At 44.5% G+C, this 27197-nt stretch overlaps 1 protein-coding gene across 1 annotated transcript in view; it reads left to right on the top strand.

Moving 5' to 3' along the window:
* The first annotated feature begins 5057 nt into the window (after positions 1 to 5057).
* Positions 5058 to 27197, top strand: part of GFOD1 (glucose-fructose oxidoreductase domain containing 1) — a 156657-nt gene continuing 134517 nt past the window's right edge. The window contains exon 1 of the mRNA XM_049884002.1: positions 5058 to 5314. Coding sequence (XP_049739959.1) covers positions 5062 to 5314 — 253 coding nt within the window. The 5' untranslated portion in view covers positions 5058 to 5061. The remainder of the gene's footprint in view (positions 5315 to 27197) is intronic.

Raw genomic sequence — 27197 nt, 5'->3', positions numbered from 1 at the left:
TGGGTGGGGCCTCTACTGTCCACTCTCCACATGGGAGCCTGAGCGATGGTTCTAAACTGCCAATCTGATTGCCATATTTGTATGCAAATAACGTGTACCTTCCATGCTTGTTTGCCAACCTTGCCCTCTCCCCGCCCCAACCGCAGGTATTTTCAGAAGCACTGCTATGCCAATTTTTTTTTTTTACAGGTTGCTGTAAAAGAAAATGAGCATAGTGCACTTCTGAAAATACCTCCTGGGGAGAGGAGGACACGGTTTGCAGACAAACATAGAGGGTATGCACGTTATTTGTATAAAAGAGGGTGTGCACTTCTCTGCTTTAAATCTTTCAGTGGTGACCTGTCACTTTCTGATCTCCTCCACACAGACCCTTCTGTGATGTTAAGGCCTAAAATTAAGGCTCAATATTATTTGCTGCCTGGCTAGCTGGTAAAATTGGGAGGGCCACAAATAGCATAATTGCAAGTTTTCCTCCCCACTCTGTTCCCATGGATAAGGTCCTCTAGCCAAATAACCCTCCTTATCAAAGAGACCAGGCAAAGTTCCTGTTTATTTCTGAGTAGTGGGTTTCAGTTCCCTAACAGCCCGTGGAATTATTCAAACAAGCCAATCACATCCTCCCAAAGGAACCGGGGACACCCCACCCTTTTGTTATTACAAAGGTTGCATCCCACACTCCTTGCTTGTTCACTCTGTTTCTGTGTGCAACCCCCAAGTGACTCTCCATGCCATGCCATGTCCTCCTGTCCTGGCCTGTGAGAATATGTGATTAATAAACTACCATCAATCTCATCTATCCAGTGGGTTTGACCATCCCCATAACCCTAGGGTAGGGACATCTCCCTCACCAATGGGATAAATACCAAAAAACAAACAAACAAAGCAAAACAAAACCCAAACCCATTACCCTCGAGCAGATTCTGACTCAAAGTGACCCTGTAGGACAAGGTAGAACTGCCCCATAGGGTTTCCAAGGAGTGGCTGGTGGATTTGAACTGCCAATCTTTTGGTTAGCAGCTGAGCTCTTAACCACTTCACCATCAGGGCTCCATGGGGTAGACAGGAGGTGATTAAAGCACCTCCCACCTTAGTCTGCTTTTATCTTTTCTCTGTCTAAAATAGCCACTCCCCCCGTAATCCCTGCTAGTTAGCTCCAGCAAGTTTTAAGCCTGGGTCTAGCTTACTTCTCTCTGCACATCTCCACAAGCTTCCCATTCTAATTTGAGAGGCCAGCTTCTGCTTTCAAATATCCCGTGCAGGTCTCTATCCTTTTCAGGTCCTGCTGTATTGATGTGGCCAATCATGTCTCCATTCACCTGGCTTAAGCAACCTGGGGACAGGAAACCAGACTACTCAGCTTTGCATCTCCAGTGCCTAAACCTTTTTTGCCCATGCTTTTTTGCACTGTTCTGAGGACTTTAAAAAACATTAATTCATGGTTGTTAGAAGAGCATACAAGCATTCATTCAGTAAATGTGTATTGAGCGTCTGCTGGGTGCCAGCCACAATTTTGACACTGGGGATCCAGTCATGAACAAGACACACACAGTTCTGATCTTAAGGAGTTTATAAGCCGGTGAGGCAGAGGGATAAGAAACATGCTCAGGTGTATAATATAATGTGAGGCAGTGATAGGAAGTATAAAAATTAAAGCTGTACAAAGAGATGAAATGTGACAGCGATGTCATTTTGGATGGCATGGGTCAGGCAAGGCAATCTGAGGAGGAGACCTTTGAGCAAATGCCTGAGGAAAGTGAGAGAGTGTGCAACACGGGGGTGTGTGTGTGTACGCATGTGTGCAAAGTTCCTGGGACAAGAACAGGCCTGGCTCGTGCAGTGCACGGCAAGGAGGCCCGTGTGCTGAAATGCCAGGCATGGGGTACACTGGTAGGTGATGAGACATGTGAAGTGGGGGGCTAGGTCGGGTAGAGTCTTTCAGGCCATCCTGAGGACTCTGGGGTTTATTCTAAGTGTGATGACTATTCATTAGTTGGTATAGAGTTTGACCTGACACAATTTAACTTCTCTTTTAAAGGGTCACTGTGGCTGCTGAGTGGAGAATATGAACTCTGGGGGGCAAGAGCTGTGATCCCTGGAGTGATGATGGTGACTTGGATCAGGATGTGTCCTTGGGGGTAGGGAGAAGCGGTCAGTCTCCGGATGCATTTTGAAAGCAGAGCAGACAGGATTTGCTGATGGATTGGCTAGAGAGTGCAAAAGAAAGACAGCGCCCTAACGGCTTCCAAGTTTCTGGCCCAGGTGGGATGGCAGTGCCTTTGCTGAGATGGGGGAGGAACAGTTCAGAGGAAGGGTTGTAAATGAAACGTTTTGTTTCAACCTGTAAATTTGAGTTGCCTTCAGGGTTCAGTTTTGTCTACCATGAATTGGGGATTATAACATTTATTTCACATATTTCTAATGAGAATTAAATGTGATTATTTTCTCTGGACATTATGAGATGGAAGGTCTTATTTTTATTCACACTGAAGCTAAGGATAGAGTTCTCTTTAAAAGAATACAAAAAAACTCCCTGTTATTAGCTAGATATTGCTGGACTTGTACAACTGTCTCTTACCTCAGCAAATAATGTTGGTAACAAACACATTCTCTGTATTTATTTATTTAATACTCATACAGGCTTGTCCCTGGGTGGTACAGTTAACCCACTCGGCTGCAACTCCCAAAAGATTTTTCAAGTCCACATGGAGGTGCCTCAGAAGAAAGGCCTGGTGATCTACATGTACTTCCAAAAAATCAGCCATTGAAAACCCTATGTAGGACAGCTGTACTCTGACAGGCATGGGGCCACCACGGGTCAGAGTCCACTTGAGGGCAACAGTTTTTTTATTTTGTTTTTTCATATAGGGTTTACTATGTTCCAGGACTTTATGTCAACTCATATGATCCTCATAAAACCCTACTTGTAGAAACCATCATTACCCTCATTTTACAGATGAAACCTGAGCTCAAGACCCCACAGGTTGTAAATGACAGCCAGCAGTCATGCACACGCGCTCTGGCTCTGCCCGTTTTATTTCCACCTTATGCCAAACCCTGGTGCCCTAGTGGTTAAGAACTATGGCCGATTACCAAAAGATTGGTAGTTTGAATCCACCAGGTGCTCCTTGGAAACCCTATGGGGACAGTTTTACTCTGTCCTATAGGATTGCTATGAGTGGGAATCTACTCGAGGGCAATGGGTTTGGTTTGGTTTTTCATGGCAAGCTGCTTATCTCTTGCTCTGTGTGCACAGCGCCATCTCTGACAAGTGGCCCGGCCTCTTGTGTACTGTAAACTTGACTCATCTCCACCCCGAACCTGTTAGTGTACTTGCTTGGGTCCTGACAAAACCTCTGCTCAGAAGGAGCCTGTCAGCGTTGATAGCAACAACCCCTTTTGTCTCTTGGCCCTCCCCAGGCCGCTGCCAGGCACCCCGAGCACCCAGTGTCCTCTGTTTCTTTCTTCTAACTCCCTGAGGTCAGCCTCCTCCCCACATTGCTACACACAAGCTTTTATGGTGTCTGGCTCTCTCCACGTGTCCCGCCCCTCTGCCGGTTGTTACAAGTTGTTTTAAACTCAGGGGATCAGGTTCTCCACCCGTGTGTTGAAAGAAGCAGATCATGTGCCACATTGGGCTGAGGGCTGTAGAGATGAACATGACAGGACTCCTGCCCTATCTACAGACCTTGCGCTAGAGAACAGGAACCGTGCCTTTCAGCTTTGGGACCCCCTGTCCCCCGCACCAAGTGGGCATAAAGCGGGCACTCAATGAATAATCACTCACCTATTTGGCAAATGTTTATTGAGGGCCTACTACCACCTTCCACGCAGGATATGGTGGGAAACCAGAGGCGCAGAGTCCCGACGGCTCCCTGGTGAGGGCCCGGAAAGGGAGCTGGGGACGGGTGGGGGGACAAAAGAGGAGAAGCGGGGTGGAGGACTCAGGAGGCGGTAGCGCAAGGAGCCAAAGCAAGAGAATGAGAGGCAGGCGTGGCGTCTGGCCAGGGAGACACATCCTGGAGAACTGAGATGTGAGATGCACTTGCCGCAGCTGCTTCGGAGACCCCCAGCTCCACCGTAGCCGTCGCGCACAACAGCGTCTCCGCCCGCCTCGAGCCCGCCTAGCAGGCCAGGCTGTCTGGGAGGGAGGTGCCGGACGGTGCGAGCCGAGGGGGTGGAGTCGGGCTGGGCTCCCCGGCGCGGGGCTGGGGGTGGTGCGCACCCGGAACGGGCGGGGGCGGGGCAGGGCGCTGCGGTGGGGGCGGGGCGAGCGGCGGCCAATGGCGCGCGGCGCTGCGAGGAGGGCGTGGCAGGAAAGCCCCGCCGCTGACAGCCCAACTCGCCAACTCCGCCTTCGTCCCCGCGGGAGCCGGGAGCCCGAGCCGGCCTGGGCCGAGGCTGCCCGCGCCGTGCTGCGGGGGAACATGGCAGCAGAATGAGGAGGCTGGCGCCGGGTCGGGGCCGCCGTCGCGCTGTAGCTTGGGATCCGCTCCCGGCGCCCTCGCAGCCGCATCCTTAGCGGGCCGCCTAGTGGCCGCTGGGTTATTTCATTCCAGCGGAGGGCGAGGGAGAAAGGGGATCCCGCAACTGGGCTGGACCGCTCTCCGGCAGGGGGTACGGGCTGGTGTGGGGGACTCCGCGGCTGGGAAGACGACGCGGGAAAGAGCCGGTCCCGGGCTGCTGCGGCGCGGACGCGGGCATGAGCCGACCATGGAGCGGCCTCGGGGGGGCGCAGGGATCCGGCCGGCTCCGCGGTGGGGGAGCCGCCTGAGCCAGGGCCCCGCGCGGCATCGGGGCTTTGGACGCCCCGTGGGGGTTCCTGCTGCCGCCTCTGGGAAGGACTGGAGCCCCGCGTGGCGGACACCGCAGCGGTCACGGTTCTGAGACGCTAGGAGCCTGCTCTCCTGCAGTTCAGTGCGCCCTCGCAGCCCGGGCGCTTTGCCCAGCACACGGCGACGGAGCTGGCTGGAGGAGCCGGGGGCAGGACTGGTTCCAGGGGGTGTGCGCGCGTGTCTGACTGGAGATCCGAGCAGAAGGAGCACCAGGCGGACCTGAGCAGCCATGCTGCCCGGGGTGGGCGTGTTCGGCACCAGCCTCACGGCCCGTGTCATCATCCCGCTGCTGAAGGACGAGGGCTTCTCGGTGAAGGCGCTGTGGGGTCGCACGCAGGAGGAAGCGGAGGAGCTGGCCAAGGAGATGAGCGTCCCCTTCTACACCTGCCGCATTGATGAGGTGCTCCTGCATCAGGACGTCGATCTGGTTTGCATCAACCTGCCGCCGCCCCTCACTAGGCAGATCGCTGTCAAAACCCTGGGTGAGCGACCCCCTCCTGTATCTTCCCCAGCTTTCTCCCCGTTCCGTCTTTCATCTCTTCCATTCTAGAAGCTTACCTGGTGTCCACCTTCCCAGATCCCACTCGGAGCTCCCTCCTTTCCTCATTCTTGGCCTGGGCCACCCCTGCGGTTCCCTCCGCCCGCCTGGCACCACCCGGACACACTTCCCCCACGTGTGTGGAGAGGTTGGAGGAGGCGTGTGACCCCGGGATGGGGATGAGGGAAGGCTGTTCCAGGCTGAGACTGAGGCGGATCATATGCTGAAGACAGGGGTGTGCTGCTCTGCGGGGGAAGGAAACCGAGTCCCCAGCGGTGTGTGTAGCGCCCGGGTGTGTGCGTGCGTGCGCGCCTGTGAGAGGCGAGTGCGCGCCCAGGAACGCTGAAAAAAGGGCCCTGCACGTGTCTCGGTTTTCCTGGGGCGGTGGAGTACCTGCTGTTTAGCAGCTGTGGCACCCTGCTAGGCTCGTTGATTTCTTTCTGCTGTGAGTTTATTTAGTGTGAGATTAGAGACGCGACAATTGGCTGGAATTATTCTGTCTGAGCTGAAGGCCAGGATGGCGGGAGTGGTTGGATGTTTTCAGAGGGATTGTCGCTTAGCAAAGGCTGGTTTGGTAAAAACCAGGGGAATTTAAGTTTTGTGTGCGGCAGTTTTGGAATTGTCTTCAACACCGATATGGAGTAAAAATAATAATAATAATAATAGGTCTTAAATGTATAGGGGATGGGCGCAGTAATTCGAAAGGCAGGGATAGGGATGCTTCGTGTTGGAAAAGGCCAAAGTTGCCAGATTCATTTGGAAGCGTGCGATGTTCCTTCGTTAATTCCCTTCAGGAGTAGTTGTGAGGCATGGCGCTGACAGGCGAGTTGGGGATGAGCTAGCTCACAGCCCCTCACCATCCGCCCCCCGCCCGCCCTTGAACAGTCTGAGAGCAGAGTATCAGCGTCTCTGCCATGCGCAGAGGAACAAGACGTGTTGTTTTTGTCCATCAGCGTTCTCACACATAGCTAAAACAATCTCAGAAAGGTTGCTCACTCTTTTCTGTTCCGAGAAAATGTATCCCTGCCCTTGACAGTTGGAGTTTTTATTGGGGAGGAAAGAGATAAAGCTTAGGGCACGGGGTTACACATTAGAGCAGTTAGAAGGGAAGAACTGGGAACAGTAGAGACAGCACCAAGAAACCAACGGTAATTTACGTGATCTTGGAAAGAATGTTTTAATGGCTGTGATTCAGGGTAGATGGAATGTACACTTCCGGATCTATGAACAGAATGTAGAATTCTTTGTCCACAGAAACACCGTCTTTACCAGGCCATTCAGTTATCGGCTCAGATAGGACATCTGACAGCAATTCCTAGTGGAGCTGCCCAAGGCTGTCAGCTTTAACTTTAATTTTATTAAGCTCCTGTCTTTTACAGCCTGGTTTTTTGGCCTTAAATGGAGAGTCATTGGGCTCTGGCCGATATTTCTTTTCTGTTTGCTGTAACACACATGTACGGTAGTTAACTTCAGTGCTTACACTGGTTCTGTGCATATCAGGGAGATTATGGCCGTCCTCTAGTATAAATCTATTGGGGCAGTTTGTATAAAACAGGTCCATCTTGAGCCCTGTTTATACTAGAGGGCTTATGACTGGTTCCATCAGAAAAACCTTGCTGTAACATCGCTTCTCCATCCTTTGGCAGCACAGTCCTACAGGTCAGACCCACAGACCCACCAACCCACTTTTGTCTCTCTGCATTTGTCTAGAGATATTTCATATAAGTGGAGTCATGCAGCCCTAATGGCATGTATCCAGAACAGTTAGTGGTGATTTGGGAACAAGGATGTTCCTGTTTTCTGACCATCTCTGATACTTTAGCCATCAAGGCATCTGGGGGCTCTGGCTTCAAGAGACATGACATAATTAGACATTTCTGGATACTTCTTCTGTTCTTAATTAAAAAAAAAAAACTTTATGACTTTTTCCCTTGGCAAGACTAACGTGAGTTAGCGCTTCATAACCAAGTATAGGATGCATAGAAAATAGACTTAGTTTAATAACCATGACTAAGCCATAGGGTTTTTTTTGTTGTTGTTTTTTCATGGTAGGTCTTGAGCATTTTTTTTAAATAATTTTTATTGTGCTTTAAGTGAAAGTTTACAAATCAAGTCTGTCTCTCACACAAAAACCCATATACATCTCGCTACACACTCCCAATTACTCTCCCCCTGATGAGACAGCCCGCTCTCCCCCTCCACTCTCTCTTTTTGTGTCCATTTCTCCAGCTTCTAACCCCCTCCACCCTCTCATCTCGCCTCCAGGCAGGAGATGCCAACATAGTCTCAAGTGTCCACTTGATCCAAGGAGCTCACTCCTCACCAGCATCCCTCTGCAACCCATTGTCCAGTCCAATCCATGTCTGAAGAGTTGGCTTCGGGAATGGTTCCTGTCCTGGGCCAAAGGAAGGTCTGGAGGCCATGACCACCGGGGTCCTTCCAGTCTCAGTCAGACCATTAAGTCTGGTCATATGAGAATTTGGGGTCTGCATCCCACTGTTCTCCTGCTCCCTCTGGTGTTCTCTGTTGTGTTCCCTGTCAGGGCAGTCATAGGTTGTAGCTGGGCACCATCTAGTTCTTCTGGTCTCAGGATGATGTAGTCTGTGGTTCACGTGACCGTTTCTGTCTCTTGGGCTCGTAATCACCTTGTGTCCTTGGTGTTCTTCATTCTTCTTTGATACAGATGGGTTGAGACCAATTGGTGCATCTTAGATGGCTGCTTGCTAGCATTTAAGACCCCAGACGCCACTCTTCAAAGTGGGAAGCAGAATGTTTTCTTAATAGATTTAATTATGCCAATTGACTTAGGTGTCCCCTGAAACCATGGTCCCCAGACCCCTGCCCCTGCTACACTGGCCTTCGAAGCATTCTGTTTACTTAGGAAACTTCTTTGCTTTTGGTTTAGTCCAATTGTGCTGACCTCCCCTGTATTGTGTGCTATCTTTCCCTTCACCTAAAGTAGTTCTGATCTACTATCTAATTAGTGAATACCCTTCTCCCACCATCCCTCCCTCCCCCTATCGTAACCACAAAAGAATATTTTCTTCTCAGTTTAAACTATTTCTCAAGTTCATATAATAGTGGTCTTATACAATATTTGTCCTTTTGCTACTGACTAATTTCACTCAGCATAAGGCCTTCCAGGTTCCTCCATGTTACGAAATGTTTCATAGATTCCTCACTGTTCTTTATCGATGCATAGTATTCCATTGTGTGAATATACCACAATTTATTTATTCATTTATCCGTTGATTGGCACCTTGTTTGCTTCCATCTTTTTGCTATTGTAAACAGTGCTGCAGTAAACATGGGTGTGCATATATCTGTTCGTGTAAAGGCTCATTTCTGTAGGATGTGTTCTAAGGAGCGAGATTGCTGGATCATATGGTAGTTCTATTCCTAGCTTTTTTTTTTTTAATAATTTTTATTGTGCTTTAAGTGAAAGTTTACAAATCAAGTCTGTCTGTCATATATAAGCTTATATACACCTTACTACATACTCCCATTTACTCTCCCCCTAATGAGTCAGCCCGCTCCCTCCTTCCAGTCTCTCCTTTCGTGACCATTTTGCCAGTTTCTAACCCTCTCTACCCTTCCATCTCCCCTCCAGACAGGAGATGACAATACAGTCTCCAGTGTCCACCTGATACAAGTAGCTCACTCTTCATTAGCATCTCTCCCCAACCCATCGTCCAGTCCCTTCCATGTCTGATGAGTAGTCTTCAGGAATCGTTCCTGTCCTGGGCCAACAGATGGTTTGGGGACCATGACTGCCGGGATTCTTCTAGTCTCAGTCAGACCATTAAGTATGGTCTTTTTATGAGAATTTGGGATCTGCATCCCACTGTTCTCCTGCTCCCTCAGGGGTTCTCTGTTGTGCTCCCTGTCAGGGTAGTCGTCTGTTGTGGCCGGGCACTATCTAGTTCTTCTGGTCTCAGGATGATGTAAGTCTGTAGTTCATGTGGCCCTTTCTGTCTCCTGGGCTCATAGTTATCATGTGACCTTGGTGTTCTTCATTCTCCTTTGATCCAGGTGGGTTGAGACCAATTGATGCATCTTAGATGGCCGCTTGTTAGCATTTAAGACCCCAGACGCCACAGTTCAAAGTGGGATGCAGAATGTTTTCATAATAGAATTTATTTTGCCAATTGACTTAGAAGTCCCCTTAAGCCATAGTCCCCAAACCCCCGCCCTTGCTCCGCTGACCTTCAAAGCATTCAGTTTATCCCGGAAACTTCTTTGCTTTTGGTCCAGTCCAGTTGAGCTGACCTTCCGTGTATTGAGTATTGTCCTTCCCTTCACCTAAAGTAGTTCTTATCTACTAACTAATCAGTAAATAACCCTCTCCCACCCTCTCTCCCTCCCCCCTCTTGTAACCACAAAAGAATGTGTTCTTCTCAGTGTATACTATTTCCCAAGAACTTGTAATAGTGGTCTTATACAGTATTTGTCCTTTTGCATCTGACTAATTTCACTCAGCATAATGCCTTCCAGGTACCTCCATGTTATAAAATGTTTCACAGATTCCTCACTGTTCTTTATCGATGCGTAGTATTCCATTGTGTGAATATACCATAATTTAATTATCCATTCATCCATTGATTGGCACCTTGTTTGCTTCCATCTTTTTGCTATTGTAAACAGTGCTGCAATAAACATGGGTGTGCATATATCTGTTCGTGTAAAGGCTCATTTCTCTAGGATGTATTCCAAGGAGTGGGATTGCTGGATCATATGGTAGTTCTATTCCTAGCTTTTTAAGGACGTGCCAAATCGATTTCCAAAGTGATTGTAACATTTTACATTCCCACCAGCAGTGTATAAGTGTTTCAATCTCTCCACAGCCTCTCCAACATTTATTATTTTGTGTTTTTTGGATTAATGCCAGCCTTGTTGGAGTGAGATACAATCTCATTGTAGTTTTGATCTCCATTTCTCTAATGGCTAATGATCGTGAACATTTCTTCATATATCTGTTAGCTACCTGAATGTCTTCTTTAGTGAAGTGTCTATTCATATCTTTTGCCCATTTTTTAATCGGGTTATTTGTCTTTTTGCAGTTGAGTTTTTGCAGCATCATGTAGATTTTAGAGATCAGGCGCTGATCAGAAATGTTGTAGCTAAAAACTTTTTCCCAGTCTGTAGGTAGTCTTTTTACTCTTTTGGTGAAGTCTTTGGATGAGTATAGGTGTTTGATTTTTAGGAGCTCCCAGTTATCTAGTTTTTCTTCTACATTCTTTATAATGTTTTGTATACTGTTTATGCCATGTATTAGGGCTCCTAACATTGTCCCCCTATTTTTTCTTCCATGATCTTTATCGTTTTAGATTTTATATTTCGGTCTTTGATCCATTTTGAGTTAGTTTTTGTGCATGGAGTGAGGTATGGGTCTTGTTTCATTTTTTTGCAGATGGATATCCAGTTATGCCAGCACCATTTGTTAAAAAGACTGTCTTTTCCCCATTTAACTGTTTTGGGGCCTTTGTCAAATATCAACTGCTCATATGTGGATGGATTTATGTCTGAATTCTCAATTCTGTTCCATTGGTCCATGTATCTGTTGTTGTACCAGTACCAGGCTGTTTTGACTACTGTGGCGGTATAATAGGTTCTAAAATCAGGTAAAGTAAGGCCTCCCACTTTGTTCTTCTTTTTCAGTAATGCCTTCTTTATCCGGGGCCTCTTTCCCTTCCATATGAAATTGGTGATTTGTTTCTCCATCTCATTTAAGAATGTCTTTGGGATTTGGATTGGAATTACATTAAATGTATAGATCGCTTTTGGTAGAATAGACATTTTTATAATGTGAAGTCTTCCTATCCACGAGCAAGGTATGTTCCTCCACTTATGTAAGTCTCTTGGTTTCTTGCAGAAGTGTACTGTAGTTTTCTTTGTATAAGTCTTTTACATCTCTGGTAAGATTTATTCCTAAGTATTTTATCTTCTTGGGGGCTACTGTAAATGGGATTGATTTGGTGATTTCCTCTTCGATGTTCTTTTTGTTGGTGTAGAGGAATCCAACTGATTTTTGTATGTTTATCTTATATCCCGATACTCTGCTGAACTTTTCTATTAGTTTCAGTAGTTTTCTGGAGGATTCCTTAGGGTTTTGTGTGTATAAGATCATGTCATCTGCAAATAGAGATACTTTTTCTACTTCCTTGGCAGTGTGGATGCCCTTTATTTCTTTATCTAGCCTAATTGCTCTGGCTAGGACTTCCAGCACAATGTTGAATAAGAGCGGTGATAAAGGGCATCCTTGTCTGGTTCCGATCTCAGTGGGAATGTTTTCAGGCTCTCTCCATTGAGGGTGATGTTGGCTGTTGGCTTTGTATAAATGTCCTTTATTATGCTGAGGAATTTTCCTTCTATTCCTATTTTGCTGAGAGTTTTTATCATGAATGAGTGTTGAACTTTGTCAAATGCCTTTACTGCATCAATTGAAAAAATCATGTGATTCTTGTCTTTTGTTTTATTTATGGGGTGGATTACATTAATTGTTTTTTTAATGTTGAACCATTCCTGCATACCTGGTATGAATCCCACTTGGTCATGGTGAATTATTTTTTTGACATGTTGTTGAATTCTATTGGCTAGAATTTTGTTGAGGGTTTTTGCATCTACATTCATGAGGCACATAGGTCTATAATTTTCTTTTCTTGTGGTGTCTTTACCTGGTTTTGGCATCAGGGATATGGTGGCTTCATAGGATGAGTTTGGTAGTATTCCATCCTTTTCTATGCTCTGAAATACCTTTAGTAGTAGTGGCGTTAACTCTTCTCTGAAAGTTTGGTAGAACTCTGCAGTGAAGCCGTTCAGACCAGGGCTTTTTTTTTTTGTTGGGAGTTTTTTGATTACCTTTTCAATCTCTTATTTTGTTATGGGTCTATTTACTTGTTCTACCTCTGTGTTAGTTTAGGTAGGTAGTGTGTTTCTAGGAATTCATCCATTTCTTCTAGGTTTTCAAATTTGTTTGAGTATAGTTTTTCATAGTAATCTGATATGATTTTTTTATTTTCATTTGGGTCTGTTGTAATATCTCCCCTCTCATTTCTTATTCGGGTTATTTGCTTCCTCTCCTGTTTTTCTTTTGTCAGTTTGGCCAGTGGTTTATCAATTTTGTTGATTACTTCAAAAAAACAGCTTTTGTTCTTGTTATTTCTTTCAATTGTTTTTCTGTTTTCTATTTCATTTAGTTCAGCTCTAATTTTTATTATTTGTTTTCTTCTGGTGCCTGTGGGTTTCTTTTGTTGCTCTCTTTGTATTTGTTCAAGTTGTAGGGATAATTCTTTGATTTTGGCCCTTTCCTCTTTTTGGATGTGTGCATTTATTGATATAAATTGGCCTCTGAGCACTGCTTTTGCTGTGTCCCAAAGGTTCTAATAGGAAGTGTTTTCATTCTCATTGGATTCTCTGATTTTCTTTATTCCATCCTTAATGAGTCTTTTTTGAGGAGGGTATTGTTCAGTTTCCAAGTGTTTCATTTCTTTTCCCTGCTTTTCCTGTTATTGATTTCTACTTTATGGCTTTATGGTCAGAGAAGATGCTTTGTAATATTTCAATGTTTTGCATTCTGTGAATTTTATTTTGATGAGTAGGATAGTTTGTCTCTTTTGTGGTTATCTTATTGTTTACCCCTATTTTTTAAATTTAAAACTAACTTTCATTTCTTTGTATCGCCGTATCTTTCTCTCCATAGGGAAGGTGTATGATTACATTTCTTAGTCCCTCTTTATGGTTTTAATGTTGTCTTCTTTTATATAATAACATCGCTGTTACCCTGTTTTGGGCTTTATTTATTTATTTTTTAATCTTGCTTTGTTTTTTGGATTTCCGTGTCTGGGTTGACTTCTGGTTGCTCTGCCCAGTCTTTTAGTCTTGGGTTGATACCTGATATTATTGATTTTCTAACCAGAGAACTCCCTTTAGTATTTCTTATAGTTTTGGTTTGGTTTTTACAAATTCCCTAAACTTGTGTTTATCTGGAAATGTCTTAATTTCACCTTCATATAATAAAATAAAAATAAAAATTATTTTTTAAATTTTATTTAAGAGACAGTTTTGCTGGATATATGATTCTTGGCAGGCATTTTTTTTCCTTCAATTTTTTAAATATGTCATCCTATGCCTTCTTGCCTGCATAGTTTCTGCTGAGTAGTCTGAGTTTATTCTTATTGTCTCTCCTTTGTAGGTGACTTTTCCTTTATCCCTCGCTTCTCTTATGATTCTCTTTTTACCTTTGGTTTTGGCAAGTTTGATTATAATATGTCTTGGTGACTTTCTTTTAACATCTACCTTTATGTGGAGTTCAATGAGCATCTTGGAGAGATATCTTCTCATCTTTCACAATATCAGGGAAGTTTTCTGCCAACAAATTCTTCAACAATTTTCTCTGCATTTTCTGTTATCCCTCCCTGTTCTGGTACTCCAATCACTCGTAGGTTATTTCTCTTGATAGAGTCCCACATGATTCTTAAGGTTTCTTCATTTTTTTTAATTCTTTTATCTGATTTTTCTTCAAATATATTAGTGCCAAGTGATTTATCTTTGAGTTCAGAAATTCTAGCTTCTACTTGCTCAATTCTGCTCCTCTGATTTTCTATTGAGTTGTCTAATTCTGTAATTTTATTGTTAATCTTCTGAATTTCTGATTGCTGTCTGTCTATGGATTTTTCCAGCTTATTAAACTTTTCATTATGTTCCTGAATAATCTTTCTAATTTCTTCGGTTGCTTTATCTGTGTGTTCCTTGTCTTGTTCTGCATATTGCCTCATTTCCTTCCTGATGTCTTGAAAGGTTCTGTATATTAAACTTTTGTATTCTGCATCTGATAATTCCAGGAATGCACTTTCTTCTAGAAGATTCCTGGACTCTTTGTTTTGAGATCCTTTTGAGTGATCATGGTCTGTTTCTTTATATGACTTGATATTGACTGTTGTCTCCGAGCCATCTATAAGTTATTGCATTAGGTTATGCTTGCTTACTGTGTCATAGCTGCTTGCCTTGTTTTGTTTTGGTATACCCCTATGGGTTGCTTGAGTGAGCTAGCTTGCTTATTTTCCCCTTTGGAGCTCTGGTGTCCTGTCCCCAGCTGGCTAGAGCTGTTATCAGGTATATCAGTCTAGGAGTCCATTCAGTTTTCTTGTATGAATTCAGCTCAGGTTTTCAGGTAGCTGATCATCAAGTGTGTGGTACAGGCTGTGTTCTACAGTCTTAGAAGGGCAGGGGTGATTGGTATATATACTGGTATCTGATTGCAGCAGGGGGTCATGCTCTGAATAAGGCAGGGGGCTGAGAACCGACCCCCAAGTGTCTCTGAGGAAAACGCATCTCTGTTCCCTAGGGCGTGCTGGTGGGTGTGTTCTGCAGATGGACCATGGACACCCAAAGTTTTTGGTTGTACGGACTGGGAGGTACCAGTTATCTTTGGACCCCTGTGGCGGGTGTCTGGGTGACCTGAGTGGAGCTACCAGTCCTTAGGTCCCTGATATGGGTAGGTGAGGACCTTGTTTAATAGACAAAGCAATGTCAAACGTCAAACACCCACCTCTCCACTGCACAGCTGAAATGGATGGTGTTTGCCAACAAGGGCCTATTCTCCCAAAATGGGCCCACACAGGTCCATGCACAAGAGAAAGGTGCTCAAGGTCCACAGACCGTTTATGCCTGGACAGGAGCTGCTTCTGTCCTGAGCTCCCACAGTTAATGGAGCTAGTAAATTATCTTCTCCCCCCAGTTGCAATTTTTTTCCTTCCCTAAAGCCAGGAGGATGGCTGTAGGTGCTCACCAGGGTCTATCTCAGGCCCAGGGATTCAGCCGCTGAAGCCTGCTTGGGGGCTGGGGGGGGGGCACGGTAAAATATACTCAAGTACTTAGCTTTTGCCGGGAGCGCTGTTCTCCTCAGGTTCTGGAGGTGTGGGTAGGCTGTGTGGCTGGCTACTTCTCCCTGAGGAAACTGTGGCCGAATGCTAGTACCAGCCCGCCACCACCGCCGCCGCCACCGCCGCTCAGGGAGTGGTGCCTGTGAGGGTCCCCCGATTCAGGTCCGGTAACTCCTCTCTGCTTCTGAACAGTCCCTTCCTCCCCCACCCCCTCAGTTCGTTGTCTAAGCTTGCCTTTGATGCTCAGGGCTCCCAGCTTGTCACAAATATACTGGTTTCACTTGTTTTTTTGGGTCTTTGTTGTAAGGAGGGCTCACCAGAAGCGTCTGTCTATTCCGCCATCTTGGCTCCGCCTTCGGTCTTGAGCATTTTTAAAACTGCTTTTGCAAGTAATTTTAACTGGTCTGTGATTATAGAAAACATGGTGGCATTGGATTTAGATCTGGCTGGGCTTTAGTGTCATTCTAGATTTCACCTTGGTCACTGGAAAATTCCTGAGGAGGCTCTTCTTCGCACTGTACCCTGCAGTGCACAGCGGGGTTGTTGCTTTGGTTTGCTTTGCAGTCGTGGTTAGAAGTTCACCGCACAAATGCAGAAAGTGAAACCCCAAACAGTTATCAGGCTAGTATGGCCATTGGGGGTTTATGTATACTAGTGTTTGCTTGGAATTGAAATGGGCCAATTTTGTACTAGTTCCAGTGAATTGTCCTTCCTTTAGCAAGGACCTGGTTTTGAGTTGCTTGCCCAGCAATGGTGATAGACCTGTGGCCCTCGATCCATACTTGTAACTGGTCACAGACATGTCCAAAGGAGGTGGCTGGCCTAGGAACCATTGAAGAATTAACTTGGAATCAGTTGAATCACACACATCTTCCTTTAATTCTTAAAAATTTGCTTTAAGTCCCTAGTGAACTAAGCATTTCTCTATTATAGAAACATGTCTGCAATGTACAATTCCTACAGTGTCTTATTAAGTGCCTGCTATGTGCTATGAGTCCCTGAGTGGTGCAAACAGTTAATGCATTCCCTGCTGACTGCAAGGTTGGTGGTTTGAGTCCATCCACAGGCACCTTGGAAGAAAGGCCTGGTGATCTACTTCCAAAAAATCAGCTATCGAAAACTCTTTGGAGCACAGTTCTACTCTGACACACATGGGGTCCCAATGATCAGAGTCGACTCAGCGGCAACTGGTTTTTGGTATGTGCCAGGCAATGTGGTAGTTGTGGTTTATAAAGTGTTCCTTTTCATTTTTAAAGTAATTTAAAATATTAAAATAATGAAATCTTCTAAGATAGATATCATCTCCATTTTACAAATGAGACAACTAAGACTCAGAGACCTGAAGTGAATTGATCAACGATCACGAAGCTAGAGATTTGACTCTACTGTTCTGCCTCCCAAAGCTTTCTTCCTTTGCTCACCCCTGAACCTGCTCTGTTACAGCTCTTCCTTATCTCAGATAACAGTAGCACAAGTGAGAATCTTGGAGTCATCCTTACTGCTTTTCGCACCATCTATAGACTCAGTTCCCACATCTGGTTGATGCTATTTCTAAATTCCTGTTGTAGCTGTTCCTTGTTCTGCAGCCATGCTTCCTCCTCAGCAGTCCAGGCCCCCACCTGGCCTCTGAGTTAGTCAGTTTCCCAATGACCCCTCCCCATTCCACCTCAGCCCACATTCCATAAGGCTGCCAGTCGGCCTTGGCCTCTGACCAGCCTGACCACCCTCATTTCCTGCCACCATTCCTGAGCACCTGAGCTTCCCTACACCAGACCACTGGTCCTTCCTTGAATGGACCCTGTTCTCTTATATTTCCCTGCCTCTGTCAGGAACACCCTTCCTCCTTGTGTTTGTGGTTGATGTCTACACATCTGTCAAGGCTCAGCCCACTGCTCTCTCCCCCTGGAATTCTGCCGCTTTCTAAACCCCACCCCTTATATACCCTTCTGTGCTCTCAGCACCCTGTTCTCCCATCTTTCTAGCACCTATTTTAATAAATTTTTAGTTTTTCTTTATTAACTGACTTAAATATTCATATGGTATAAACCTCAAATGTTATAAAAGTACTCAGTGAAGAGTAAATATCCCCCATCTCTGGCCTCCAGCTACCCAGTTACCCTCTGCCGGAGGCAGTTGCTGATACCAGTATTTTTTTTTTTTTCTTTTTTCCACTTCTTTGATTTATTAATATGTCTTTTGTAAGCTAACAACCTTCTATAAAGAGTTGATGAACAACATTTAAAAAAATTTCCCCTCCCCATCTTTATTTATTTATTTATTATTGTACTTTAGATGAAGGTTTACAGAACAAACTAGTTTCTCGTTAAATGGCTAGTACACACATTGTTCTATGACATTGGTTAACAATCCCGCAACATGTCAACACTCTCCCTTCTCAACCCTGGGCTCCCTATCACCAGCTTTCCTGTTCCCTCCTGCCTTCCATCCAGTCCCTGCCCCTGGGCTGGCACTCCTTTAGTCTTCTTTTGTTCCGTGGGCCTGTTCAATCTTTGGCTGAAGGGTGAACCTCAGGAGTGACCTCATTAACCGAGCTGAAAGGGTGTCCAGGGGCCATACTCTCAAGGTTTCTCCAGTCTTTGTCAGGTCAGCAAGTCTGGTCTTCCTTTTTAAGTTAGAATTTTGTTCTACATTTTTCTCCAGGTCTGTCCAGGGCCATCTGTTGTGATCCCTGTCAGAGCAGTCAGTGGTCGTAGCCAGGTACCATCCAGTTGCACTGGACTCAGCCTGGTGGAGGCCGTGGTAGATGTGATCCATTAGTCCTTTTAATACCAGTTTTTTTTTTTTATGTCTCTTCTCTGAGATTTTTCTAGGTATCTACTGGCAAATTTGTGTGTGTGGGGAGGGAAATTTTAAAACCTTTTATGTGCAGTTGGTAGCATACCATACACATTGTTACATACCTTGCTTTTGTTTTGCAAAAATATTATCTTGAAAAAATATATATATATCAGAATATAAAATATCCTTTTTTTGGCTGCATAGTATTTTATTCTATGGATGAATGAAAATATATTTAACCAGTTCCTTATTAATCAGCATTTAGGTTGTTTCTAGTCTTTTGCTTACACAAACAGGTAATGAATAATCTTGAACATATGTTGTTTTGTACACATGCCAGTCTGTTTGGAAGAAAAATACGTGAATTGCTAGTCAAAATATGTGCACATTTTACCTAACAAAGATATTGCCAAATTAACTGCCACCTGAAAGGACTCTGCGTTTTGTCAGTTTTCTATGTTCCTCCCTATGGCCTTGATGCCAGGTACCTGAAGGCAGGCAAAGATGGTCTGGGTCACCTTGTGTCCAGAGCAGCACTGGGCCTGGGCCCAGCACAACACCCTAGGCAGCCTGTGGGGTCAATGAAAACATGTCTCCAATGTATCCACCTCCTCCACCACCACCCATTCCACACCCTCCACTCTCACCTAGACCAACATGGTGGCCTCCTTAGGTCCAGTCATGTTTCTCATCCAGTTTGTTCTCTATGCAGCAGGGAAGGTGATTAAAAAAAGATTCTTTTATTGTGGTAAAATGTGTATAACATAAAATTTTCCATTCGAAACATTTTTAAGTGTACAGTTAAGTGGCATTAATTACATTCACAATGTTTTGCAACCATCACAGCTATCTATTTCCAAAACTTTTTCATCACCCCAAACAGAAACTTAGAACCCTTAAGCAATAATCCCACACCCACCCCTAGCTCCTGGTAACCACTAATCTATTTTTGTCTCTATGCATTTGCCCATTCTAGATATCCCACATAAGGAGAGTCATACAATATTTCTCCTTTTGTGACTGGCTTATTTCACTCTGCATAATGTTTTCAAGGTTCACCCATGCATGCTGTGGCATGTGTCAGGACTTCATTTCTCTTGATGGCTGGATAAAATTTCATTGTATGTATGTACTGCCTTAGTTATCTAGTGCTGCTATAACAGAAATGCCACAAGTGGATGGCTTTAACAAAGTGAAGTTGATTTTTTCACAGTAAAGGAGGCCAAAAATCTAAATTCAGGGTGTCAGCTCCAGGGGAGGGCCTTCTCTCTCTATTGGCCTTCTCATCAATCTTCCCCTGGACTAGGAGCTTCTTTTTTCCACAGGAATCCCTTGTCTAAAGGATTGCACTCTGCTCCTGGCACTGCTTTCTTGATGGTATCTCTGCTCACTTCTCTCTTTTATATCTTGAGAGACTGCCTCAAGACACAATCCAGTCTTGTAGTTTGAGTCCTGCCTTATTAACACAACTGCCACCCATCCTCCCTCATTTAACATTATAGAGGCAAGATTTACAACGTCTAGGAAAATCACACAATACCAGGAGTCATGGCCCAGCCCAAATGGTACACACATTTTTGGGGGGACATAATTCAACCCATGACAGTACCATATTTTCTTTATCCATTCGTCTGTTGATGGACACTTGGGCTGTTTTCCAACTTTCGGGCACTGTGAATAATGTTGCAGTAAACATTGTTGTACAAGTGTCTGTTTGTGTTCCTGCTTTCAGTTCTTTTGGGTATATACCTAGGAGTGGAATTGCTGGATGGTGTGATAATAATTCCGTGTATAATTTTTTGAGGAGCTGCCAAATCGTTTTCCACCATTTTAGGTTCCCATGACACCATGAGACCAGCAGTGAATGAGGATTTCAATTTCTCCATGTCCTCATCAAGTGATTTAAAAATATGTATATGTATATATATGTATGTGTGTGTATATGTATATATATATATATATGTATGTATATATATATATATATAAAGCACTGTGTCAATCTCCTTCATAGAACCTTCCATTAGCTTCCATGGCACTTGGAATAACATCTAAGCTCCTTATGGTGACTTAGCCTAGCATGACTCTGCCTAGCCCACTTTTTCTGCCGCCACGGCAACTACCCTCCAGCCTCTCAGCCTCTCTTCTGTTCCTCAAACACAGTGAGCCCTTTCCTGACTCTGGGTCTTTACCCTGGCTCTTCTCTCTACCTGGTGGGTTCCCTTCTCAGCTTGGACTGGCTAGCTCATTCTCACTTCCCAGTTTCAGCTCAAATGTTCCTCAGAGAGATCTTTCTGGACGCTCCCCTCCCAATCCAAAGTTTTCTTCCCCCTCCTCCTGGTTATTCCTCTATTACCCTCTTTATTTTCTTGGTAGCACTATCGCAATTTGTGGTTACCTTTTTCATTTTTTTTTAATAATACTCTATTGTATTTTCAGGGAAGGTTTACACAGCAGTTTAGGTTCCCATTCAACAGTTTCTACACAAGTTGTTCAGTGATGTTAGCTACATTCTTAACAATGCATAAACATTCCCATTATTTCCATTCTGGTTGCTTTGTTTCCATTTATCTAGTTTCCCTGCCCCCTTTTACATGCTCATCTTTGTTTTAAAGTAGTTGGGCCTCATATAGACGATTTTTTAAAGGAGCACAGAACTTATAGGTGATATTCATTATTTTTGAGCCAATTTGTTATTTAGCTACAAGGTGACCTCAAGAGTTAGTTTTGAAGGGTGTCTCAGGGAAGTAGCCTCAGGGAGTCCTCCAGTCTCAACCAGTCCAGTAGGCCTGGTTTTACTTTTCTAGTAATTTGTGGATTTTTTTTTTTTAAACATTTTTCTCCCATACTATCAGGGTACATCTATTGTGGCCCTGATTAGAACGATAGGTAGTGGTAGCTGGGCACCATTTAGTTCTTCTGGTCTCGGGTAGATGGGGCTGTTGTTATATTTCTCATTTGTTTGATTGTTTTCTTATTAGATATTTGTCTCCCCCACTGGAAAGTAAGTCCTTTGAGGGTAGGACCCTTGCCAGCTTTGATCACCAGGGTAGCCTTATCACCCTAGACAGTGCCAGGTGTCTTGTTGTTAGTTGCCATCAAGTCAGCTCCAACTCATGGTGATCTTATGTGCAACAGAACGAAACATTGTCCAGTCCTCCATCATCCTTACAAATGCCAGCATCTTCGAGTCCATTGTTACAGCTATTGTGCCAGTCCTTCTCCCCACAGGTCTCCCATGCCCTCACTGGCCCTCTACTTCACCAAACATGATGCCCTCCTCCAGTGATTGATCCCTCTTGAAGATGTGTTCAAAGCAAGTAAGTCAGACAGTGGTTCTGTTATGATCAGTAAGGTTTTCACTGACTAACTTTTGGAAGTAGATTGCCAGGCCTTTCTTTCTCATCTGTCTTAATCTGGAAGCTCCACTGAAACCTGTCCACCATGGGCGACCCTACTGGTATTTGGAATACTGGCAGCATAATGTCCAGCATTACTGCAATATGCAGGCTACTATAGTACAACAAACTGTGGTGGGCCAGGCACCTAGTAACTAAGCCAAACCCATTGCTATCAAGTCAATTCTGACCCGTAGTGACCCTCTGGGATAGAGTAGAACTGCTCCATAAGGTTTCCTGGGAGCCGATGGTAGATTCAAACTGCTGGCCTTTTGGTTAACAGCCAAGCTTTTAACCCCTGCACCACCAGGACTCTACAGCAGCTAGCAGGTACTTTATAAATAGTTGTTAAATGAATGTTTTGGGAAGGGAAAAGGTTATGAACACAATGTGTCAATCAATACATAACCTTTCTGTCCTGCGTGCAGTAGACAACTGTCTCTCACTTGTTTCTGTGCAGTCACATCATCTGGGGATCTGGTCACAATGCAGATTCTGGGGCGGGACCTGAGATTCAGCATCTCTCTTCAGCTGCCAGGCGATGTGGATGCTGCCACAGCCAGGTACTGAATATATGATGGCTCTCTGCCTATGTATGGGAAAAGAAGACACTCCTGCCGTGAGTAATTAAACAAGCAGGAGAACTGAGTTAAAATACCTGTGGCCTTTGTGTATAATGTGACAGCATCTGTTTTAATGACCCCCATCCTGGTTCTTGGAGACAGCAGTGCAGGTTCTCTTGGTGGGAATGGAAGGAAGACTCTTGGGGATGGTGACTAAGACAAGGGTTTCATCAGGCTTTGATCTTGCCCCAACTTGTTTGGCATCATGAGCAGAGGACTGGGTGCAGTCTGCCCTTTCCTGTTTTACTGCACAGTGTCAGCAGTAGCTTAATGTCGAGGTGGGATGCTGAAACCGAGGTGAGAGAGCTGGGAGGAAACGCCGTTGAGACAGGAACCTCCTGGCCATTGTTGCCACACCAGCAGAGATAATGCTGCAGATAATGAATACCGCATTGGGACTTGCAACATGTCTTTCCTGAGCACGGTACCAGTTACCAATGGCTATCAAGTTGACTCTGACTCCTGGTGGACCCATGTGTGTCAGAGTAGAACTGTGTTCCCTAGAGTTTTTAATGGCCAATTTTTAGAAAATAGATTGCCAGGCCTTTCTTCTGAGGTTCCTCTGGGTGGACTCAAACCTCCAACCGCTCAGTTAGCAACTGAACGTGTTAACCGTTTGCACCACCCAGGAACATCTCTGAGCATAGCAACCATTCTGAAATCTTAGCAAGTACTCGGTTTCCATTTCTTCCTTGAGGTCCCTTCTGGATCTGTTCCTGTCTTAAGACTGTGGAAAAGGCGATTGCATTTCTCTATGGGTTGCTGCCCCTGAGCACTGAGTGAAGAGATTTTGGTTCACCAGTTTGGTGTAGAGCTGAAGAAGCCCTTGGGCATTATGTAAATGGAAGAAATGACTTCATTTACTGTTAGGAGAAGCCAAGCATCCCCAATCTCATTTCATCTAATTGAAATTAGGTGCAGCTGAGTGATATTTTGCTGATGATATCTGGCTTTGAAAACTATTTTGCAGAAGTTTAATTGGGAGTGAGAAGAAATCAGATGAAGAAGTTGGACATTTTGATAACTGAAACTGGGGAAGAACCCCCCCAAAAGTGGAAGTAAATAGAATGTTTTAAGGGTTTCACCAAGAAAGAAATATATAACTAGTTACATATTTTGATTCAAGGCAATCATATGCCCAACAAAGTATCATTACATAAGATGTCTTGCTGCACAAAACTAGGCAATGATTGGCAAGGTTGGTGGGTTACAGCTGTGTGAGTTTCGGGAGAGGTAACCAACCTTCCTGAGCCTCAGTTTTCTCACTTACCAGATGGGGCTAATGATACTGTCATACAGGGTTGATGTGACAGTTAAAATGAGCAGGTACGTGAAAACCTAGCACATGATCCCTCAATTGCCTGCATGTGCTCAATAGAGTCGCTTTTACACTTCCGAAGTGATCAGTTCTTGACCAAATATTCCACTGCTGTGGAGTTGATTCATACTCATAGCGACCTCTGTAGCACAGAGTGGAACTGCACCACCTTCAGCCTATCCCAGATGGCGCTTTTGAAGACATTAGAAACACAGTTAAAAGTTTTGTTATTTTAAAAGAGATTGTATCTAAGCCAAGCTTCAGGCTGGAATCTAATGTTTGCTTTACAGAGTCGGGGTCTGTGGAAGGTACTGCTGGTGTTACAAAGAACTCCCCATGGTTCTGTGAAGATTAATAATCACTTACGATGAGGATAACATGCTGCTTTATAGACTCAGGGGCAGGGTCTCTGGCTGGAACCAATGAAAATCTGGAAATTATATCATTTTGTGTTCTGCTCCTCTCTCCCTTTCTGCTTCTCTGTCCATCCCTCTGCAGACTAGCCTCCTCTGTGTGGGTGAAAAGTTTGTCCACATGCAGCTCCCAAATGTAAATATTTCACATTCCAGAAACCAGTTGCCGTTGAGTTGATTCTGACTTATGGCAACCCCATGTGTGCCAGAATAGAACTGTGCTCCATAGGGTTTTCAATGGCTGATTTTTTGGGAAGTAGATTGCCAGCCCTTTCTTCTGAGGCATCTCTGGGTGAACTCAAACATTTAACCTTTTAATAGCTGAGTGCAATAACCATTTGTACCACCAGGCAGTCTGTTACAGGTTCAGCCACCTAGAAAGTACAACCCTATATACCCTTTACCCTGCCCCGGCTGTCCCTGCTTGGGTCAGGGGCTTTCCCTGGCTCGGTCTGTTTTGTGGTTACATCACGTTGTGGGGATTATATCACAAAATGTAGCCACTGAGATACTCTACGTGAGGACATTGGGAGTGGAGGGATCCTTAGGAACAGTATTTCTGAGCTGGGCAGCACTCCAAAAACACGCCCATTAGAGAACACAGGTTTGACTGAAGTTTTCACAAATGTAGGCATTTCTTGATTATGTAGGCTCGTTATCCATTTTATGAAATACACATTTGGCCATTTCACTGCCGTTGTAAAAACCACAAGTCCCTGGGTGGTGCAAACGTTTAACGCACTCAGCAGCTAACTAAAAGGTTGGAGGTTCAAGTCCACCCAGAGCAGAGGCACCTTGGAAGAAAGGCCTGGTGATCTACTTCCAAAAAAGGAACCGTTGAAAACCCTCTGGAGGCCAAGGTCATCCAAAACCAAGGAAAGCCTGATAAAGAGTCACAATCAAGAGGAGCCTCAGGAGACATAACAACTAAGTGTAATATGGTATCCTGGAACAAAAAATGGACATTAGGTGAATACTAAGGAAATCTGAATAAGCTATGGACTTTAATTATTAACAGTGTATCAATAGTGGTTTATTAATTGTACAAATGTACCATACTAACGTAAATGTTAAGACTAGGGGAAACTGAATGTGGAGTATATGAAATCTTTCTGTACTATTTGCTCAATTTTTCTGTAAATCTAAAACTGTTCTAAAAATAAAGTCTAAAAAATCGAGTTAGTTTAAAAATAATAAAAATCACCAACTAGTATCTAGTGGAAAAAGAAACCAAAAACCAAAAATCCCTTTGGAGCACAGTTCTACTCTAGCACACGTTGGGTCGCCATGAGTCAGAATTGACTCAATGGCAGCTGGTATTGATAGTGGCTGAAAAAGTGTCTTCTCATTACGGTTTTGATTTGCACTTCCCCAATGACTAATGTGATGATCATCTTTCATGTGCTTATTGGCCATTTCTGTATCTTTTCAGAGAAATGCCTGTTCAAATCCTTTGCCCGTTTTTTAAATTGTGTTGTTTGTCTTTTTATTATGAGTTGTGAATTCATCCTTTGCATTGGCTTTGTGATTTTCTTATTTTGTTGAATTTGTAGACTTCAGTTGGGGAAGGGATAGAGCTTTTGGTTTTCAAATATTTCCCTTAATTTTTAACTTTGGGACTAGGTACAGCTGAATCAACTCTCTACTCAAGTAAAATTAGCTTTATCAAATATTCATTGAAACGGCCCATTGTGTGGAACTGAGACAACCACGTGAGGCGTTGTTGATGACTCCAGCATTGCCCTGGGCCCTAATAATGCACTGAGCACTCTGCAAGGGTCATTTCCAATTTGAAGATTATCTGTGGTGCCCCAAAGCTCATGGACACCTATTTTACCCACTCTCTAGAGAGTGTTTTTTTTCCGTCTATTTTTATGTAATAAATAATTTTTGAAGACTCCTAACACCGTGTTACCTGTAGTGAGAAATACTCCAGAGTGTAATATTTGGTCTTTGTTCTTAAGAGGAGATAAGTGTTGTCATACACACGCACACAACAATGCAATGAAACATATGATTAAGTGTAGAATGAATGGTTACACTGCCATGCCAAGAAGCGTTTACTTACGGCAATTGAGTAATCCCAAAAATTGTGATTGGGTTAAGGGACGGCCATGTGGGTGGCTTCCCAGGGTGCCAGGCTACAAGGGGGACAAGAACAAAGGGAAAAAATGGAGAAAACATTTTAACAGAATTCCCCTCATAAAAAGTGCTATGTCTGTGGATGAGAGACTTGCGGGGAGGTGGGGTGGACCCGAAAGAGGCTTCCTCTGCTAGGTGATGAATTATATTGCTACATTGCCTTCTTGAAGGGGTGGATCTAGTTTGCTGCTGAGCTTTTGTTTTGCTGAGTGGGAAACTTGTGTTTGAGGTTAGAGTTGAAGTGTTTGGGACCAGTGAGGAAGGAGGAACGTCAGCACTTGCCTCTAAGGCTCGTCCTCTCAGGCAACAATGGGTCCCTGAGGACATGACCTGTCATGATGGCTGCTCTCTGAATGCTGAGGAAGGAGGAATCCCTTAGGGCTGAAAGGGAGGGAGAAGGTGGGGTTCCACTGGACTAAGAAGAAGGAAGGGGTAGGATTTAAATAGTTGAAAAAAAAGAAGTAGAAGGCTTTCTGATGTAGGACCCTCCTCAAGGTACCACCCAGTTCCGTGGCAACACTCTGAGGTAATCTGTTTCCTAAGACAAAGTTAGAATAGTTTAGGAATGTCCAAAAGTCTAAAAATATTGTTCTTACCTAGAATTAAAAACAAAAACAGAAAAACCGCCTGCAAGTTTTTCCCCTGTCATCAGCAGTAAGTGCCACTTTTATCTTTCTCTCCCCTCAGAACACAAACAGTGACAGTAACACATGACCCAGCTCTGTGGTATGGAAAAGTAATAGCTTGCAGGAACTTGGGAAAGAATCCCGTAGACAGGAGCACAAATGGCAGCCTTAGAGGGTGTGAAAATAGCTGCAGAAATTGATTCAGCAAGAACCATTCTAAAGACAAAAGCTCTCTGTGGGCTGGAGTCAGGGGCATGCTGTGGTGGGGAATGGGGTCAGCTGATATGAAGAGCCTTGGTCAGCTGAGGAGGCATGAGCTGAACATCCTGGTTTTGTGCCATGTTGGATGGTGGTGGTAACTGGTGTCCCTTTGTTATAGTTGAGGGGCGGTGCTGGACTGGGGTTATGATTTATTGGATTAGAAAGGATGCAGTAATCTCTTGGAGAAGGACATTCAGTGTGTGCCATGTGGACATGCTTCTCACCACTAGTAGGTGAGGGCTCACGGAGATTATGGTTATGGGGCTACCACAAAGTAATTCATGGGAGATCACTTTAGGAAAAGGCCACAGTGGTAGCATGAATAGTTCATTCCCGACTTGGGATCCAGAAATCAGTCAATAATAGACC

This window comes from Elephas maximus, chromosome 1 (genome assembly GCF_024166365.1).
Source record: "Elephas maximus indicus isolate mEleMax1 chromosome 1, mEleMax1 primary haplotype, whole genome shotgun sequence".
NCBI lineage: Eukaryota > Metazoa > Chordata > Mammalia > Proboscidea > Elephantidae > Elephas > Elephas maximus.
Note: the sequence above shows the minus strand (reverse complement) of the source record. Positions and strands in the feature narration are given on the sequence as shown.